Source organism: Cylas formicarius, unplaced genomic scaffold, assembly GCF_029955315.1.
Source record: "Cylas formicarius isolate icCylForm1 unplaced genomic scaffold, icCylForm1.1 PGA_scaffold_8__14_contigs__length_24414737, whole genome shotgun sequence".
Taxonomy (NCBI): Eukaryota; Metazoa; Arthropoda; class Insecta; order Coleoptera; family Brentidae; genus Cylas; species Cylas formicarius.
The window spans coordinates 16,695,675-16,714,887 of record NW_026844361.1 but is presented as its reverse complement, the minus strand read 5'-3'; the positions used below and the strand labels follow the sequence as shown (position 1 = coordinate 16,714,887).

The 19,213-nt window shown below is 36.5% G+C and overlaps 1 protein-coding gene across 1 annotated transcript in view; it reads left to right on the top strand.

Moving 5' to 3' along the window:
- LOC132705858 (biotin--protein ligase) overlaps window positions 1-19,213 on the top strand; it is a 36,387-nt gene that overhangs the window by 9,836 nt on the left and 7,338 nt on the right. The window contains exons 2-13 of the mRNA XM_060676790.1: window positions 4,418-4,690; window positions 6,195-6,359; window positions 8,607-8,760; window positions 8,816-8,966; window positions 10,670-11,422; window positions 13,297-13,489; window positions 13,547-13,680; window positions 13,734-13,911; window positions 16,674-16,859; window positions 16,918-17,094; window positions 18,127-18,259; window positions 18,355-18,518. Of these exons, the coding sequence (XP_060532773.1) occupies window positions 4,481-4,690; window positions 6,195-6,359; window positions 8,607-8,760; window positions 8,816-8,966; window positions 10,670-11,422; window positions 13,297-13,489; window positions 13,547-13,680; window positions 13,734-13,911; window positions 16,674-16,859; window positions 16,918-17,094; window positions 18,127-18,259; window positions 18,355-18,518 (2,598 nt within the window). The 5' untranslated portion in view covers window positions 4,418-4,480. The remainder of the gene's footprint in view (window positions 1-4,417; window positions 4,691-6,194; window positions 6,360-8,606; window positions 8,761-8,815; window positions 8,967-10,669; window positions 11,423-13,296; window positions 13,490-13,546; window positions 13,681-13,733; window positions 13,912-16,673; window positions 16,860-16,917; window positions 17,095-18,126; window positions 18,260-18,354; window positions 18,519-19,213) is intronic.

Genomic DNA, 19,213 nt, shown 5'->3' with positions numbered 1-19,213 from the left:
GGCTGACAATTGTTTTCTGTGACGTTTTGTTGAGATTTAAATAAATAACCAATGTAGTCAATGTTAAGTAGGAATTCTGAAAATAAATCTTTTACAGAGTGTCAGGTTCCATCAGTTAAATAGAATGTTTAAAAAACTGTCACCTGTCAGCTAAATTTTTAATTTTTAAACCGTATGCACCAAGTGACTTGAGTCTCCCTGTATTTTTTCTAAGAAAGTCAAAATTTGAAGATTTGGATCGGGCAATGTTGCTGATACCAACAGCAACGTCTTAAAAATGTACCACTCTCTGGACCTATGGTAAAACTAAAAACAGAAAAGTTTGAACAGCTTTTCATTATCGATTTGAAGGCTTCGGAAAGATGGTTGGTCAAACAGAGACAGATAAGTGGCGAAGTCCGTGATGTCTACAGAAACGTCACTAACGATTGGCTGGAGAAGACGTGGCCAAAACTAGCAGAGAAGTACCCTGCTGACGAAACTGGTATTTGCACATCCCCATATTCCCAATCTACGGAATAGTGAATTGGCATTCCTTCCAGCCAAAACAACAAGTATATTACAGCCGATGGACCGGAGCGTAATAAAAAGTCTTAAGAGTCGATACGGGAAAAACGTTTTAGTGGAAATGATCGAGTCCAAAGAAAAGTGCTAGATGCAGTCAACTTTATTAGTAAAGCTTGGAAAGAGGTGACAGCAGAAACAATTCAACACTCCTATCGTCATGCAGGATTTATTACCGGGACAGAACGCGAACAGGACTTAGAAGAGCCACTAAGCGAGTGGATAAAGCAGTTTCAAACAAAAATTACGTTTACCAGTGAAGAGTTGCAAGATTTTATGGTGATAGATCAGGATTTGCCTACAACAGAAGGCTTGACACAGGAAGCCATAGTACAACAAGAGGAAGAAGAAGATGGAGCTGATCTGGGACCACCATTAACCATTCAACCAGCCCTATATTCAGTTAAGCTGCTAGAGAAATTTTTTGTGTATCATGGGGAAGATGCCCTTCTCGAAGAAATGGTGAATATACAAGCCAAAGTACGAGATGCATATTGGCATACTAAAAAAATTCAAAAGAAAATGACCGATTATTTGAAACATTAAATGTAGTTCTTAATTCAATTCCTACATACAATCAAATTAACCAATGCTTAAAAAATCATAAGTTAAATAAAAACATAAGTTACAATTAAATTAATTAATGGAGATATTAATGTTATAAATATGACACCCTTTATATTAAAAACAAAGGGTTGGAGTGGAAAGTGACATTATTTTATTATTTTACCCAAAAATATATATAGGTAACGGATTGACCTACTTTTTTGTAACACCCTGTAAGATTTTTTTTTCAGTAAATTTAAATTTTAATATTCCGTATCTTATATTTGAATTTGATTAGATTTGCCCCGCCGCCAGTTTCCTTTTAAAAAGTGCGGGCCCTGTGTAACTACAAACGAAGACGATCGATCACTGACCCCGCCCATTTCAAAACAAATTATTTTTGCCCATTCGCTCTGCCGTTATCCATATCTCTGTCGTTAAACTCATTTTTTATACGTTATCGAAGAAATTGCACTTTAAAAACAGTCGAACGTTTTAATGATATATCCATTTTTAATAATATTTTTTATGTTCCGAGAGTTCCTTGAAAGTAGATTTCTTGAAAAATGTCTAACCAGTGCCGTACCTTGGCATTGTTCCAGGATATCCAGGGTTAAGTAAGTGGGACACACTGTATGTATCAATCACAACTATAAGAAAGCTACTGCGAGTGCTGCGATAATCTTTTAAGTATAATAAATGAGTAGTGACATACAAATCCATTGCATATTAGTACGTCGCAACGCGAATATCTTTAATAAATATGACAACAGTGTATAATTTTCCAGGTCTCGGCATATTTCTGGTCGTTTGAACAAGTTGCTAGGTCGGCAGCTAGAGCACGCCATACTAAAGACCAACTAAAAAATCGAATTTTCCTTTTGAATTTGCTTAAGTAACTTATTGCAAAAATATCTCCCATTGTTAACCAAGAGACGTAATTTTGTTCACATTTTAACTCTTCAACTAAAGTTGTGGTGGTCTAAAATTATTTTTAAATATATAGCGGTTTTGCTCCGTGAATTGTAACAAACTAGTTTGCGTTTTCTGTCCAAATGCTTACACACTACTGTTGGATCGAGGAGGTTTTTTAGCCTCTGGGATAGAGTTTATAGAGGAACTTATAAACCTAGAGCTTTTATCGACTTTTTCCACGTAAACATTTTAGAGGAGCTTTTAGAGGAGTTTATAAGAGGCTCTAGCTCTATCTTAGGAGAGTTTTTAGCTTTTATTTCTAGAGCTTTAAGAGGTAGGATTTCTAGAGTTAAAGCTTTTAGGGAAGCTTTTCAATCTAAAATACAATTAACATCGCATTTGAGCCCGGTAGTATGTCACCCTCTAGCGACCTCTATTATAATTTACATCTTTCGAGATTGGCCCGCTTGCTGTCCTTAAATCACCACCCAATATGGCCGCTGACAGATTTGCAATAACTTTGCCATAGCCACCTCAGACCAGTATGCTACTATAATAGTTATATGGAAAAATTATATGTTTGATTATTAGCTTCATACCAGAGCGATGCCGATTCTTCTGAAAGAACAACCACATACTAAAGAAGTATTTAAATTAATGTCACAGAAATTTCCTGTAATGTGTAACAGTAGTACGTACGTTATGCCTCAATTGGTATGTTATATGGGACGTCCTACTAATTTTATCTACACCAGGTAGCCCCCTACTGTATTTTAAATGCACAAGTTATTTGAATTGATGTGATGCATGCAATGAAATCAGTTCTTATTATACAAAGTTTCCCATAAGTATCCAATTTCTTTATTTTTAATAGAACATCCGGTACAATATTCGTTTTTTTAGGTTCAACAAAAAAAATTATGGTTTTTTCAAAACTCCATTTAGTCAAATACGTCTCCCTTCTTATTTTCTTCTGATTTTCTATCAAAATTCAATCAAAGTCAAAGTTTTTTCTAGTTAGCATTAATTTTGTGTTAAGGAACTCCGGAACTGGCTACTCAAAACTCCCGACATGTAGCTCTTGCTTTTTTCGCTTCAGGTGTATACAGAGAGATGTTTTTTGAACTTCCGTTTACATTGCATTGTAAGGATTTCGTTTACCTTCATTTTGAATTTCTTTTTCTTGTGTTCCAAGTATTTTCTGTCCTTCACTTTACCTGTTTTGGCGCCACGTGTTAATTTAACACCATTTTTCCGTTTGCTACTGTCATATAATTTCCTGAAGTAAAATTATCCTTTGGTGTGAGCCAAACATCACATCAAAATTGAATATGTTGAATAACACGAAAACCATTAGGAAAATGTATGTGGAAAATATAATCAATGAATGCGTGAGTAATTAGGGATGTTATTTAAAACTGGAAAAAATACATTTCAACGTAATCTTTCAACAAATTTTAATAAAAAATGGCAAACTTTGCAAAAATCTGTGCTAACTAGAAAGAACTTTCGGTTTTGAATGACTTTTGATAAAAAAATATGAAATAACAAGATAACTGTTGAAGGGCATAGCCATTCGATGTAGAATAAAATTTACCCTTCACTATACAGCGATTTACAGGGTGGCGTATCTTCCAGAATGATGTGATTGGTTATTATTAAATTTTCTTGTTTATGTTTATGTCATGTTAAATCTTTCAAAATGTTTAAATTTATCAAGATATCCAAGAAACTATTGGGATTGGGTATAATAAAACCTAAAAGTATCTATTATAAAATTTCATTAGAATTCAAAAAATGAAATAATTTACTGGGTATTGCAAAATAAATAAGAACTAAAAGTTCAGATTTTCACGAAATGCACATTTGATAAGGACACGGTGTTGTCGAAACAATTGTCATGTCAAAATATATAATTTCGTGAAAATCTGAACTTTTAGTTCTTATTTATTTTGTATGGAATATATATATATATATATATATATATATATATATATATATATATATATATATATATATATATATATATATATATATATATATATATATATATATAATGATGACACTATATTCCGGGATATCATCCGTTCGCTTGTTGAACTCCGACTGGAATTCTGCAGACGTTTCGCCAAAATCTCACTTGGCATCTTCAATGCTCGCGCTCCGAACAGTTTATTTCATCGAAAAATTCTAACTGTAAAGTTGTTTATATATATATATGTATATATATATATATATATATATATATATATATATATATATATATATATATATATATATATATATATATATATATATATATATATATATATATATATATATATATATATATATATATATATATATATATATATATATATATATATATATATATATATATATATTCGTGCAGGCGGACATGGGCCGGAAGAAAAACGATTGTTGAGAAGGTAACGCGGTCGTAAACAGGTCCGACATGATTTTCACCCTCTACTACATGTACGCGACGTTGCTGCAGTGGTGGCGATTGGGTGCCCTCAAAAACAAACTCAACGGGACCCTGAATTCGAAAAACGCGATACTCGTATGCGACGAGAAGGTCGTCTACGACACCCGGAAACCGAGAAGCTTCGAGAATCTGCTTTTCAGAAACGAGAACAGGATCGGATGCACCGTGGTACCCAAAGTAAATTCTGCCGTGTAATGGTATAATGCGACCAAAAATATAGTGCACTTATTACTTTGACGTTTTAAGTATTTTATAGTACCTTAACCGCAGACATTCGCATTACCGTGGTTAAACCCGTCCCAACAGGTGTTTGTTCTGCATTAAGACCTACTTGAGCTGGACCGTAAGGAATATTTGTAGAAATTTTAAATTTTTATTTGAAACGTAAGTGGACCGTTTTAAGCATTAATGCTGCGGGGTGTTTTCTATTATTCTAAATTGAAATATGTTCGTATATATTACGGAGGTATTTGACTGTGGTCCATCCAGTAAGTACGTATTTATGTACCTGATCCTCGAGCTTTGACCCTGCGAGGCTGTTTTCACTGGATAGTTTAAAAGCTAAGGTATATCTTACAGGTAAGTTTGAAAATAATCATTTTTGTTTTGTATGCCTGTCGATTAACAACATTCTTCTTTGTGTGTTCTTCGATTTGTAAACAACAGCGGTCTTTTAAGACTATAGATTATATTGGCATTATATAAAGGCACGTCATAAGAATACAGATAAATGTTTATTAGAATATTACAATTATACAATTTTTGAAGGTTCCTTTTTTTTAACACTTTAAAATGTGGAGACCGCAGAATGAAACAGATATTCCCCTGTTAGCAGAAGACGTGGAAAACAGCGCAGAATTTGAAGACGAAGTGCAGGTGGTAGCCGAACCTAATGACAATTTAGAAGACAAACTACCTCAGCAAATAAAAAAACGATTCCATTTGCCTTTGGATGCTAAACAAATTGTTTTGAATGTTTAGAATTTTATAAGAATTTCAGAAGGGGAAGTAGGAACCAGCAATAAAAACAAGTGACATGACCAAAGCTCCAAAGTCAACTGTAAGAAAAATTGTTGCAAATGGGATAGTCAAGAGGAAAGTGAGAGAAGGTGCTGGTACTTCGCGAATTTTTAAAGAGCAACACGCAGATCTAATTAGGCGTATAATCTACGACGCTTATAAAGTAAATAGTGTTTTCACCTTGGAGGAACTGCTTAGGAAAGTACTGACACACTTAAACGTTAGTTGTGCCAAAGAGTCGTTGCGTACTTTTTTGAAGAAAATGGAGTTGATTGTTGAACTAGGTGACGACAATAGCGATTGTGACGATTTTTTAAGTCACTGATACGTTATTATAATTTCATTTAATATAATTTGATATTATTATATTAAATAGAAAGTACTTTGTATTAATTTTTTTATGTACACGTTTCAAGAATTGCTCGGCGAAAAAGATTGAAAACATACTTACATCCCGCTTGTTACTGCAGTTAGATAAACTCCTAGGACTGTCCTGGAACGGTTACCGGTGAGGGTCTGCTCGGCAGGGTGTTCTATAAGGTGTTGCGGTTTTGTAGTAATAAACAGCAAGCAAACTTAATCACGGGGTCGATTGTAAAAGTACTATATTTCTGGTCCAAGTATACCAAAATGCCATAAGTACACCCTCGGTTTGTTGCAGCAAAAAATCAACCTCTCGTCCCAGTGGGTCATATTTCCAAAAGACTGCAAGTACTTTCCGATTTATTTTAAGGATAACCGCGTGGCGATTGAATCGCCCAACATATACATATGGATACAAGCGGTGTTGGACAACTATACCAAGCACCATTCGGAGATATTACAGGTATAATGTGGTTTATGTCACGTAGTTAAAGTTTGTTCTGCTTTATATCAACTTCAACATCTTTAAACTGAAATGAATCCAGGGCCGGACTAAAAATATTTACAAATGCGATTGGCGAAATTTGCGGAACCTTGTAAGGGCAATTGAATGGTGAAAGAGCGAATGTGCCTTTAAAGGGGCATAAGTTTTAATTTTGATGATTTCATTACCATACTGGGTGTTTAAAATAATCTCTGTCTGAAAAATAACTCCATGAAAGGTGGTTTTGAAAACGGCATCTTTTGATATACTCTTCAATAGCGTCGATCTTCCTTATTATTATAAAGCTGCGCCTTTCGTGAGAAATATCACAGTTGTCTTCGATTTTTAGATACAGGGTGATTTTGAAAATGTTGAAATCGTTTTCTACAGCGCATGGACAGAACACGATTTGTGGATTTAATTCTCATGTGTATTTAGACGCCACATCCACAGAGATGCGCAGGCTTCCGGATTTATTTAATTAACTTAAACACCCAGTGTTTTTATTACAACCTGCGTGGAACATTTTACTATAACAACCCATCAAAAAAAGTAGCAGTATACGTCTAATTAACATGATCTATTCATATACAGTTTTTTTTCTTCTCTCTCTGATGTGGGTTTATGCCGCACTGTACTCACTGGCCTATGTTTCAAAGCTGCCACTTCTCTCATTATCGCCGTCCGTGACTCCACTTGAAGGGTCGGGTTTTTCTTCTCACGGACGAAACATTTTATAGAAACTTCTTGTCTTAAATGAAAAAAACGACTAACTAAACTTCTGAATAAAAAATAATCCGCAATAATTCAAATATACCATAGATTATTTCCAATTTATTTACCTATGGTTAATTATCATTATAGAGATTCGGTCGCTCAATTTCGTATCTTGAATATTAGTGGTGACTAGGGATAAGAGATTGGTTTTTTAACCAATTCGATAGGTCGGCAATTTCGTATAGTCCGACACACGATAAATGATTATGACTATAATAATGCTATTAACGTTTTTATGTGCTCGTAGGCGTTTGTTTTTCTTCAAAATAAAGTCATACTGACTTGCAGTACCTCTTGTTTGCTGCTGATCGTTTTTTAGCTAAAGTGCTGTAAGAACTAAACTATTAAGCTGAATGGTGAGAAATTTGGAAGAAGAAAATTTTTTTGCCAATTTTCAAAAATGCTCACTTGTCATATCGTGACAACTGAGCAAAACGTTTGGCACTCAGCCTTCTTTGGAGCCACAGTGTAAAATGTCTATTCCTTTTCCTCTAGATGCAAGGTATATTCGAAGTTCATTCTTTGTAGTGAAGTGGGTATCGAACCTAGTCTCGTTTTGCTACTCAAAATCGTTGAATTTGAGTTTAATATTTTCATTCCACCATTCGTCGAGCCCATTGTCTTATTATGCCAGTAAACCGAACAATTTCTTTTAGTTTCTGTTGCAAGGATTCAAATGATTTAATCTGATTACTCTCGTACATCTCATACACTTCCCTGCGAATCATCGTCAAAGAATAGAAGCAAGATTCACCTTGGAATGCCAGTTAACTCCAATGGTAGCTTTATTATTATTATAATTATTAACAGATTTTTTTTTTAATTTGCTATGGTATAGTAGGTAGGTAGGTAGGGTAGCAACGTAATAGTTGACATTTTTATGAGTTAATTCATTTTAGAAATGCCTTTAACATGACAAATCATGATATCCTCATCTCAATTCTTCATCACATAAGATTCAGCTAAGTGTGTTGTAAATGGGCATCATTTTTAATGACAGGGCAGGCTGTTAGCGAGGGTACCCCTGGGTAGTATTTTAGGTCCACTTCTGTTTATAGGTTTACAACATCATTCCACTTTTGTGATAATCATCTTAATACCGGTGATGCTCATCCGTACTTTTCTTTTTCTGATAAGTGCATAAGATTGCATATGGTAATCTAAAAGTCATTTACGTAAGCAGTGATTGCCCTCTCACAGGATACTAAACTTTAGTGCTGTCTAGATACTATAGAGAATTATCAAACTGCCGTTTTGAGCCGTTGGAGCCCTATCAGTACAACAAAATTAGTGTCACAGTTAGTGCTACTAACATAAAAAGACCTCTGTGTATTGGATAAACACTTGTAAATCGGCTTTTTATTGGTTTATTGAGGTTAAGTGCCTTTGGTTTATAAGTTAGGGGTCAATCGTTAAGGCTACCATTTAATTTTTTTTTCACTACGCCAGGTTGAGAATTTCGGCGAACTGATCGCGTGGAAAGTCACCGATCACTTCGAGCTTATCCTAAAATCAGACCTCGACAAGCTGACGAAACTTGTGCAGTGTTTTTCTCAAAGCGACTGCGACATCAATCACGAGCTGCAACTGTTGAGGCTCGAAAGTGAGTTGTTTTTTCGCTCCCTTTTTTTACCTCACCTAACACGATCGTTGCGCAGCCGTAGACGTCGACGGAAAACCCAAGAAAATAAAATTTGAACGGAAATTTTCGACTGACACGACCGTGAAATATTCCCACCGACCCATCCACTGGAGGAACTTCGTCTGTGAGGTGAAACATCTGTACTCAAAGATACGGGACGCCACCAAGTAAGTCCATCGGGGTTCCCGTTAGCTAAGGAAATGTGGAACAGTCGGCGGATGTCGATGTCGACCGGGAAACTACTCCGAATCAGCCGCGAGTCCTTTTTTTTAATTATTTAAGAACTTTTTCAGATTCACAAAAATTAGCAATTGAAGGATTATTTTCGAAAATTTATTTCACTAAAGGAGTTGAATTCGAGATTTTTAAAGGTCTGCATCCACTGACAATATAATACAATTTTGCTCCAACTATCCCTATTCCCATAACTTTGCCTACTTTAGTTGTTTTTTCCATAGGGATTTTCACATTCCACTTTCAAAGGAATAATTTAATGCAAATGGACGACGATTAGACGGCTATCCACTTCGTTCTATCAATAAACATATCATTCGCCATTCATAGAATAAAATCAAACTTCCAGAACGTAGATTGCACTTGGATAAGTCATTCATGAGTATGAATTTATCTATAGCATGCAAAACAAACAGCAAACTGAAATAATTTCTTGAACAGTCTGGTAGCTGGATTTCCATCAGGGTTCACGAACATCTAACTTTGGCGAGACATTCCAAGGACATTGTTTTCGCTACTCATCTTTTGTTATAAGTTTCTTCCTAAACAAAATATGAATATTTTATATGAGTACCCAAAGACCAAAAAACTTGATATTTTGCAGGAATTAGATATCACCAAAGCTCCAAAGTGCTTGATTGACGTTTTCAATTATGAACCGACATTAGGTCTATGGTTTAGTCATGTTTTTCAATTACAACATTTTTTGCTTTTTCCACAGGCTACTATAATACTATTTTCAAATCTTCTGGATTTCCTCTGCGTCAGTTGTTTATAACTCAAACTTCAAACTGAAACATCCTCATCTTAATCGAAAAATGCTTCTCTAGAACATGTTTTTCTTGTAACGATCAAATTTATGAACAAACTTCGGGAAGAGCTATGAGTTCTACATTATCACCAATTATCACTAATATATTAATGGCAGCCTTCGAGAAAAAAGCCCTCGGCACCTTGGTAAAGAATCCATATGAGATTTTCTTAAACATTTAAAAATCTAACACCCTCACATAGGTTTTACCATTGAATTGGAAACTGATAATAATCTCTCATTCGTAGATATTCCTATCTATAGAAAATCAGTCCTAACATAGGGTCATTCGGTTTCTAGAAAATCTACGCACACACACCAATACCTTAATGCGTTGTCACATGACCATCCATCCCAAAAATCATTGGTTATCCATTCTCTTGTTTACAGAGCCATAAAACTATCTCAACCAGAGTCACTGAACCCGGAATTAAAACAACTTACATCTCTTCTCTCTAATAATTTCCAAATTAAAGACACTAAGTGTTCCATCACAAAATACACACACACACACCTTCCATAGACAGCGAGTTGTCTTTATCTTGTCCAAAAATCTCCCAACATCTTCGATCCGTCAAAGACGAAATCACACTTTTTGTATGCGTTTGAGTTGACGTTATATGCTTTGTATTTTTTTTTTTTTTGAAAAATTTCTTCTTTAGGTCTGAAGTTGCTCGTATGGGCGAAACACATAGTTTGAAGAAATATAACCATTAAGACCTCGACTTGTCAGTGTACTGCTATCATATCACACTGGTTTGAATATTAACATTACCCTCAATTTGAAATTGTAGGCAACCAAAAAATAAAATCTTTCGTTTTCAGCCCCAAGATCACTATTGACAACGGATCGGCTAAGTCCGAGGAACTCAAGAAAGTACCGGTGTCGGAAGTAAAACCGATAAAGAAAGAGAGAAAAGGCGAAGACAAGAACACGTTGGAGGTCAACTCCAACGACTACCGGCGTCACAAGTCGCCAAACCATCACGGCAAATCCGAAACCGACAATAAATCGGAAAGACACAAAAACTATAGCCCGAAAAAGGAACCCAAAGAGTCTGGCCCGAAAGATGACAAGGACAAAGCGAGAGAGCCGAGGAAGCACTCGAAAACGCGGGTTCACGCGAGCAAAGAACACCCGGAACCGGGTAGCTCCAAGGAGGAGAGAAAAAGTAGCGCGAAAATCGATTCGGAAGCGGCCGAGTTGAACGGGGAGAAAAAGAAGGGCTCGAAAGGTGACCTTGAATTGGCGGGGCCCAAGAAGTCGCCGGGAAAGGATGTCGTCACCAGGAGTTCTAGCAAAGAGAAGAAACTTACAAGGAGCACCGCCACGTACGACGATCCGGAGGAGGACAAGGGGTGTAAAGCTAAAACAAAGGATGATAGGATAGAGGAGAAGAAAAAGAAACATAAACCGATGCCGCAGAAAGATTCATCTCCTGTGGAAGAGATGGTTTTATCCGCGGATGCTATGGTACCGAGACATATCAAACCGCCGAATGTACTAGTATACGCAGACAGCGTCGTCGCCAAAGACAACGTAAAGGCGGTGCTGGCAAACGTTTTAAACAGAGATAAGTAGGTGAAACCATAGCTTCTTACTTTCGAAAAATCGATGAAATCAATTCTCTTCCGCTCCTCACTAAACTCGAGATCTCGGTAACTCTAGGTCGTACGGGACACCCATTGGGACAGAAATGATCAGCGTCGAAAAAAAATTGTTTTTGTCTGTCCGTTCTCTGTCTTTCGAGGATAATTTCCGAATGGTCTGAGCCACACGCTTCAAATTTTGCTCCTTTTTAACCGTCCATGGGATGCATAAGACATGTAAAAATGGCGGCCTTCAAACTTCGGCGTCCATCTTTTTTTTTTCGATTTTCGACTGTTGGACGTTGTTATGAAACGCGCGTATTTAAAAAAAAATAAAAACCGCGTTTGCAGACGTCCAAGAAAAAAATAATTTCTCGAAAACATAAGATTCGCCTCCATAAAATTTTATTCCTGAACGTTTTTCAAAAATGTACAGGGTGCGCCGCAAATTCAAAAAAACTGAAAAATGGGTCCCCCTATTATTGAAAATTTGCTATAAATGAAAGAATGTGCTTCGTATGTCAGTCCGTTTTGTATTTAAGATTTTCACCTGTAGTACAGGGAGGGTGTTAAAGATGTTAAGTGCTATATTCCAAAATTAACAGGTATCATAAATTTGCAGCTATCGACTTCAGATTGGGCTGGATAGCCCGCATTTCATCTCAACTTACTCAAATCTGGCAAAGTATTTTTTAAAAATTTATGAATTTTTTTTGGTATATTTTGACTTCCAGAAAAACATTATTTTCTCGAAAACCATAACCCGATCGGAAAAATTTATGAACCAGGAAATGGAGGAGGTCCGGGACCATAACTTTTATTTCGGGCATTTTTTCCATTATATACAGGGTTTTTCAATTATTGACAAAAATCTAATAGAAAATGAATCTAATGAAAATTGTTCTTTTCGCTATTAAATTGTTAGCCGTAAATCAAAATTCGTGATGAAAAATATGGCCAACTGGTTTAAACAGTGTTATAGGCCACATCGAAAGCTACAATTTTTGTATTCACGATTTTCGTCTATCACGTACGCTGTTCGAGATATTTTAAAAAATCCAAATAAAAATCACCATTTCTCGCCATCAATTTCCGTTTTTGTTGGTAAATTATTGGGGATAAATGAAAGACTGCTAAAAATCCGTTAATTTGATTTGAACTGTATCGTAAACTGTGTCGAGAGATACGAGATACTTGACAAAATATCATTCGACAACGCTGTTATTTGTACAAATTTTAATGTTTAACAATGTTTGCTTTAACTTTGAAGTTCGGCGAGGCTTGAAAGACACTTTATACAGGATGTATGCGCAATAAAATTACGCCGATTTTGCGAAAGTTTCATAATGGTCCGCAGGAGCACGATAGAAAAACAATGCGTCCCTTTACCACAAGAAACTGCGAAGCTCTTTCTTTTTAGAATAAAAAGCTGCTTCGAGCTACGCGCTACGAACTTGCCCCGCCCAGCTACGATTTTTCGCGAGCAGTCTTGTTAGCTCTACATTTCCCGCTACTCTATCTTGAGCAATTCAACTACTTACATTACGGAATATAAACAGGACAAACGGGGTGACTCACATTCAGTGTTTTGTTATCGTTCCTTCACTAATTAATATTTACATTCTTTAAAAATTAGTTGAAACACTTTTTTATCAATACCACGTGTACTGTCTAGGGAGGGTACCATTACGGAGGGAGTGAGTTGGAAACATTGAGGGCGGAGCTTACCCCTCTTGTCCTGTCCTAAGTGTTCCGTGATTACACTGATATCAGAGATTAACGAAACTGTTCAAGCAACAGTGCCGTATATGGAAATGTAGAGACATAGTTCTGAGGTAGTGGTGCTAAGCACCTCGTTCCAGGTACACAATATATGATCTGCCGGACACCGGAAAATCACCGTGGACCGATTCGACCGCCCTCGTCGTCGTATGTGGAGCTGTCGAGTCGAAGCTGGCCGCGAACTTGATGAAATTCCTCTTCAACGGTGGTCAGCTGCTCTGTCTGTGCAGCGACTTGTTATATAGCGTGTTGCACACGTTTACCACCGCGGAAGTAAGCTCGTTTTTGCTGTTGCTCAATTGTTAGAGCTCATTGTCGTTTGATATCGAGGTTAGGGAACACGAGCTGGTTCGATTCTCGTACGGCAAGTGGAAGCGGGTGAAGATGATGCATCACATATTCTGCTACCAGGCGTCGCCGGCCAAGAAACAATTTTCGAAAGATTCAGACGCGTCCAATCACAGGTTAGCTGGAGTTCGATAGGAGGGTTTTTTTAGGGTAAGACGTCAGTTTGCAGCAGCGGCAATGGGTCGAGTCCTATTGCGCCGAGGACCCCGTCCGCAGTGGAAATCCAGCATAACGGTAAAGAATATACGATTCAGGTGCAGGTGTTGGGTGCGGAAGAAACGTGGCAGACGCCCAGTTTGCTGCTAGCAACCGTGAAGGGTTCGGAAGGGCGAGCTATATTTTCGCAGGTATTCTTCTGCGTGTAGACCCAACACAATTAATTTTCCCTACACTATACTTACGGAATATTTCCTAGAACGCGGAAAAACAATGGTGTAGTTCAGACCATTTAATTTTAATAATGGCCGACGAATATTTTTTGACCCAGTTTAAGATACATCTAAGAGCCACTGGTCCAACATATTCTTGGAACTGAGCAGCATGGCTTTTATCCCAACTTGAGAGTTTATTTGTCTTTACTGAGTATCTCCATGACCACCTAGACAACAGAATCCAGGTTGATGTTATTTACATTGACTTCAGTGAGGCTTTCGAAAGTGGTTCAATTACGGGAAGGTCACTAAACGTTGCACTAATTCTGGCGTCATACAAGGTTCACAGTCGGGACTCTTAAAAATGTTATGGATATGATTGCAAACAGCAGCCTCTAAAATGTTAGGTTATGTGTTACGTAGGCTTGCGATCTTTTCAAGCATGAAATCTGTTGAACTAAGGTATCTTTTACTTGATGAAAATTAATTTAATACAATTAAATTAGAACAAAAAAATGTTTTTCTACTCCCGTCTGTAAAATACGCACCGATCTAGCGTGCGGGAAGCGTCGCTTTACCACGTCAGTTTCGTTTCCCACGAATCCGAGCCACTTCGGACATTTCCGGGATTTTACAGCACTTGTTTGGGAACAATCAGATGTTTTCGGAGATATTTCCCACGCTTTGAATTTTGACGTTTGTCAATTCTGACAGTCATGTCAGTGAATGTATTCGTGTTTTGCGAAAATGTACCCCAAAACTAACGGTCGTAGAAAAAGTATAGTATGCAACACGTTCGGTAAACTTTTTGACTCACTCGTTTATTAAACACTCGCTCCGCTCGTGTCAAATAAACTCGTGAGTCAAATGTCGTTTATCGCACTTGTTGCATAATATACTATTATATTTTCACAGTTATTATTACATCTATATATACAATCACGTAGTAATAGATTCTAAGTTACCGGTGTATGGTTATAAAGTTAAATTTAACAACGGAGACGCATTTAAATCCAATTGGTCATTAAGTAATTGATTTGAACAAACAATTTCCAACAAATTTGGTTTTTTGCTTTTTGTTTCATTATGTAAAATATCAAAATTATCATCAAAGTTGTGTATTTCTGAATTTAAATAAATCAATTTATGTTCATTATGCGTTTCTTATATAAATTTCGGGCCATGATCCACATTTCAACTTGTAGACTCGAACTTTTGAGTTTTTCGTGATTTAGTTTTATTGTCTTCAGATTTAAAACCAATCTTAAGACCAAATTTAGATATATGTTTCGAAATTTTCGTGCTAGGTTCTATGTATTTTGTTGTTTTATAAATTTTGGGTTCGGTATTTAATATAGGATAGATAGAGTTCAGAGTTATTTAAAACTGTTTTTTAGTTACAATCTTATCTATCAAACAGGGTTTGTAACCATTTTCAAGTGGTATATTAAGTAGTGAGTCATTATGAATTACTGTGTCTGTGTGGTAAGAATCTGTAACTACTTGATTGTACATATAGAGGTCGGAATATTGTCATATTTTGTATTTGATAACGTTACAGTGTTGTCAACAGCTGAACATTTTTTGTTCTGATTTAAGTAAATGAAATCAGTTATTTGCTTTTGTTTTAAGTAAACAAAATTTCTGTAGTGTTAAATTGCGCCATATATATAGAGCGTCTGGTAAGAATTCAAAATAAGTTTATAAAATTTATATCTATTATTTATAATATTATAATATAATTTATAAATATTAAGATGAGCACTTAGCACTTACTGTATTACCTGTTTAGAAACAAACATTTCTTAAAAATAAAAACTCCAAAAATGATTGTTACACACAGAAACGACAAGAAATAAAATCGAACATAACACGAGTCTGTAATAAGTACTAAGGAAGACATGCGTACCGGCGAATGAAAAGATAAAAATATGACGCAAGTTTAATTCTGCTCGCAGTTGGACGAGTAAATAAAAACAGATGTTTCCATTTAGTAACTTTCAGTTTGGATATTGGCTGTTAAATTTGACAGCTTAGTTTGAATATTGTTTGAAATGTACGTGCAAAAGTCTGGTGAACTATAGGTCAAACTAACTCTGTGGGCAAAAAATTAAGCTATTTTACGTACTTTAGGTGTAAATTAAAATCGACAAAAGTTTCTGGTTATGCTTTTCCAATTGAGGAAGCGATTATGTTGATTCATGTTATTACGAATGCATTTTTGTTTGCAGTAAAACTATACTTGTATTAATATATTATTAAAAAACTGAAATTTGGCCCAACAAACGCGGGCGATAACTGGAGATCACCACCCGAAAGAGCGGAAATACTTTTCCTATATTGCACTTGTTGGGTAGAACCGCCCGACTCAAAATCACGATTCTCTTAGGATATTCTGTGTAACTGATGTTCCGGCCTTCCGCTGAGACTTGATAATCTATTGCGGCACAATCCGAAGTATTTCTTTCCCCCATCAGACTCAGTCCTCGTACCAAGGATTCTGTCCTCATGTCTAATAGTATTGTCCCGCTGCACATATGTACATCTAGCGGTTTCCTCATATTTCAAACTTGTGCAAATGGCATTTGAGGCTGATTTACAGCACTAAGAGAATTTTCAGATTTCATCGCATGCGGTACTCTTACTCTTTCCGAGACGCTCAAACCATTGATTTGTGTTGGAGGTTTTTTTTTACCAACCTAAAATTCGATTTGATGAATCACGACACGGAATTGCAGGTGCACTTGGAGATAAGTCCGAGTCAGTACGAGGACGATGAAAGCAGGTTCGAAGCCTTAAAGGAGAGCGATCCGGCTAGGTTGGATATACTGAAAGATATATTGTCGAACCATTTGGATTTGGACTGTGGCAATCCGAACCCGGTGCCTGATTATACTCCGGCTTATTTCTTGGGAAGACACGACGTGAGTCACGTGGTCGTCTATGGCTGGCCCTACGGAGTAACCTGGTTTCATTTTCCAGCTGAAACTCAAAATGCTGTCCGAGTGTCCGTATATTAAGGACAATAAGTTGGAGGCAGGCGATCTGGGCGTAGTTTTCTGCGGCAAAGACGACCGGTACGACAGTCCTTCGAGAATGTTTCTGCCCGTTCTAGTACACGCGTGTCCCTCGAATTTTTCCACTGTGACGTACTTCGAGGTACGATCGGGTCGCACTATATATCTTTATTACATAATATAACAATAATATAATACTGTTAAACTGATGCGCACGCGCGTCGAAATTTCACAACTTAACCTGCACTTTACGCCACGTTCTTTCCAGTGATCTCCGTACACTTAATTTGTTTTAACTGTGGTTGCCAAATAATACACAGCTGCACACCGTTGCCGTTGTTATATATTTCTTTAATTTAACTAGGAAGTTATATAAAACGAAATAAGCCAAAATTCAAACGACAAAAACACAGTTCGTTCTTTTAAATACATATATAACAGTAAAATGTGTTCGTTTTAGAGAAATCAGTTGTCCTTTCTAAATTGCTGTGAAAACATATGACTACTCTATAAAAAGTATAACAGAATATCGGCATCAAATGGAAATATTAATATAAAAATTCTTAAATGTAAATAACAGAAACAAAACAAAACTCAACAAAAAAGATTCAAACAAATAAAAATAAATGAAAATTTAACAATTGAACTGAGGTGGCTTTTACTTGATGAAAATCCATTTATCAAAATAAATAAGAACTAAAAGGTCAGATTTTCACGAAATTATATATTTTGACATGACAATTGTTTCGACAACACCGCGTCTTTATCAAATGTCACATTTGATAAAGGTGTTGTCGAAACAATTGTCATGTCAAAATATGTAATTTCTTGAAAATCTGAACTTTTAGTTCTTATTTATTTTGAAAACTTAACAAATTGAAACGGTTAATATATTAATGTTCGGGTCTTTATGAGAGATAAGCCCTTCGGATGTATCAAATTCATTCCTTCAATATGAACCTAACCTTCAGAAACTTGGAAAATATTTGTAATGGACAAAACAATCATGACAGAAATGATAATTGAAAATTTGGCACCAAAGGATGAAATATTGGTATGAAATATTATAAGTGTGTCAACAGACAATTCCGTTATTTATGATCCTACTTAATATATATTCAAACTCGTAGAGACGATTGTAACTTATCTCAACATGTTGCATTATGTATTCTAGACATTGGAGACGAAGTACACCGGGCGTTTGGTGCTATACAGCGACGTGCTGTCCAGCACGCACCAAATAGTAGGCTCCGGCAGATTGGCTAACGGTTTGGCGGTTATAACGAGGCAGCAAGTGAGCGGCGTGGGTAAGTAAGGCTCCCTGCTTTATATAAGCGCCGCGGAACAGTCGAGATCGCAATTTCTTTAATGTGATTAACAGAAAAATAAATAAAAATTGCAGGTAGGTCGAATAACGTCTGGATTAGTCCGGCGGGTAGCGCCATTTTTAGTCTCCAGCTCGACATCCCGATGGCGTCTCGGCTAGGCAAAGCCCTCGCGTTGACGCAACATTTGGTAATGGTGGCCGTTGTGTCGACCGTGAAGAATCTCACCGAACATTGCGAGGTACATTCTAGGAAAATAAAGTTTTATATTTTTCACTCGAAAACTTTGGAAAAGAAGATAAGCATACGAGGGAATATAACCATCTGTAAGATCTAAACATCACGAAGTAAACAGCTGATTGTTTTTATTAGATATCCAGCCATTGTTTAAAAAAAAAAAATTATTCATTCTTTACATAAATAATTGGTACCATATAAACACGTCAGGGGCTATTCTTGATCTTGCAGAGGACCAAGTTTTCCAATACGAAGATGATTCTTAAAATCTAAGTGGAAAATGACTTTAGTAAACGCTTGAGCTCGTTTAAACAGATGTGACTTAGGGTGAATGAAAAAAAAACAGTTTTCGTGCAATAAACGGTGTATCGTCCTGATAAGGTGATTTATTGATTATGCAAACTCCTTTTTAAAATTACTATACATATATTAATTTATTTCGCGGCTTTTTCGCGCTCAAAAAAATGACGACTCTTTTTTCATTGCGGCCGAAGATTAGATTAGGATAACAGTTGGGAGAGCTAGCAGTCAGCTTGTCCGTCACTGCGACCCGGAGGATCTATTGTGACTCTCTCCATAGCTATAGGGCTTTATCCAGGTTCGTCTCTCTAACCAGACTCCACAACTTCGATAATGGCTCCCTCGTATAGCTCTCTGCCTTTGGTTTGGTATCGCCCAGCAGATGGAAACGCACTCTCG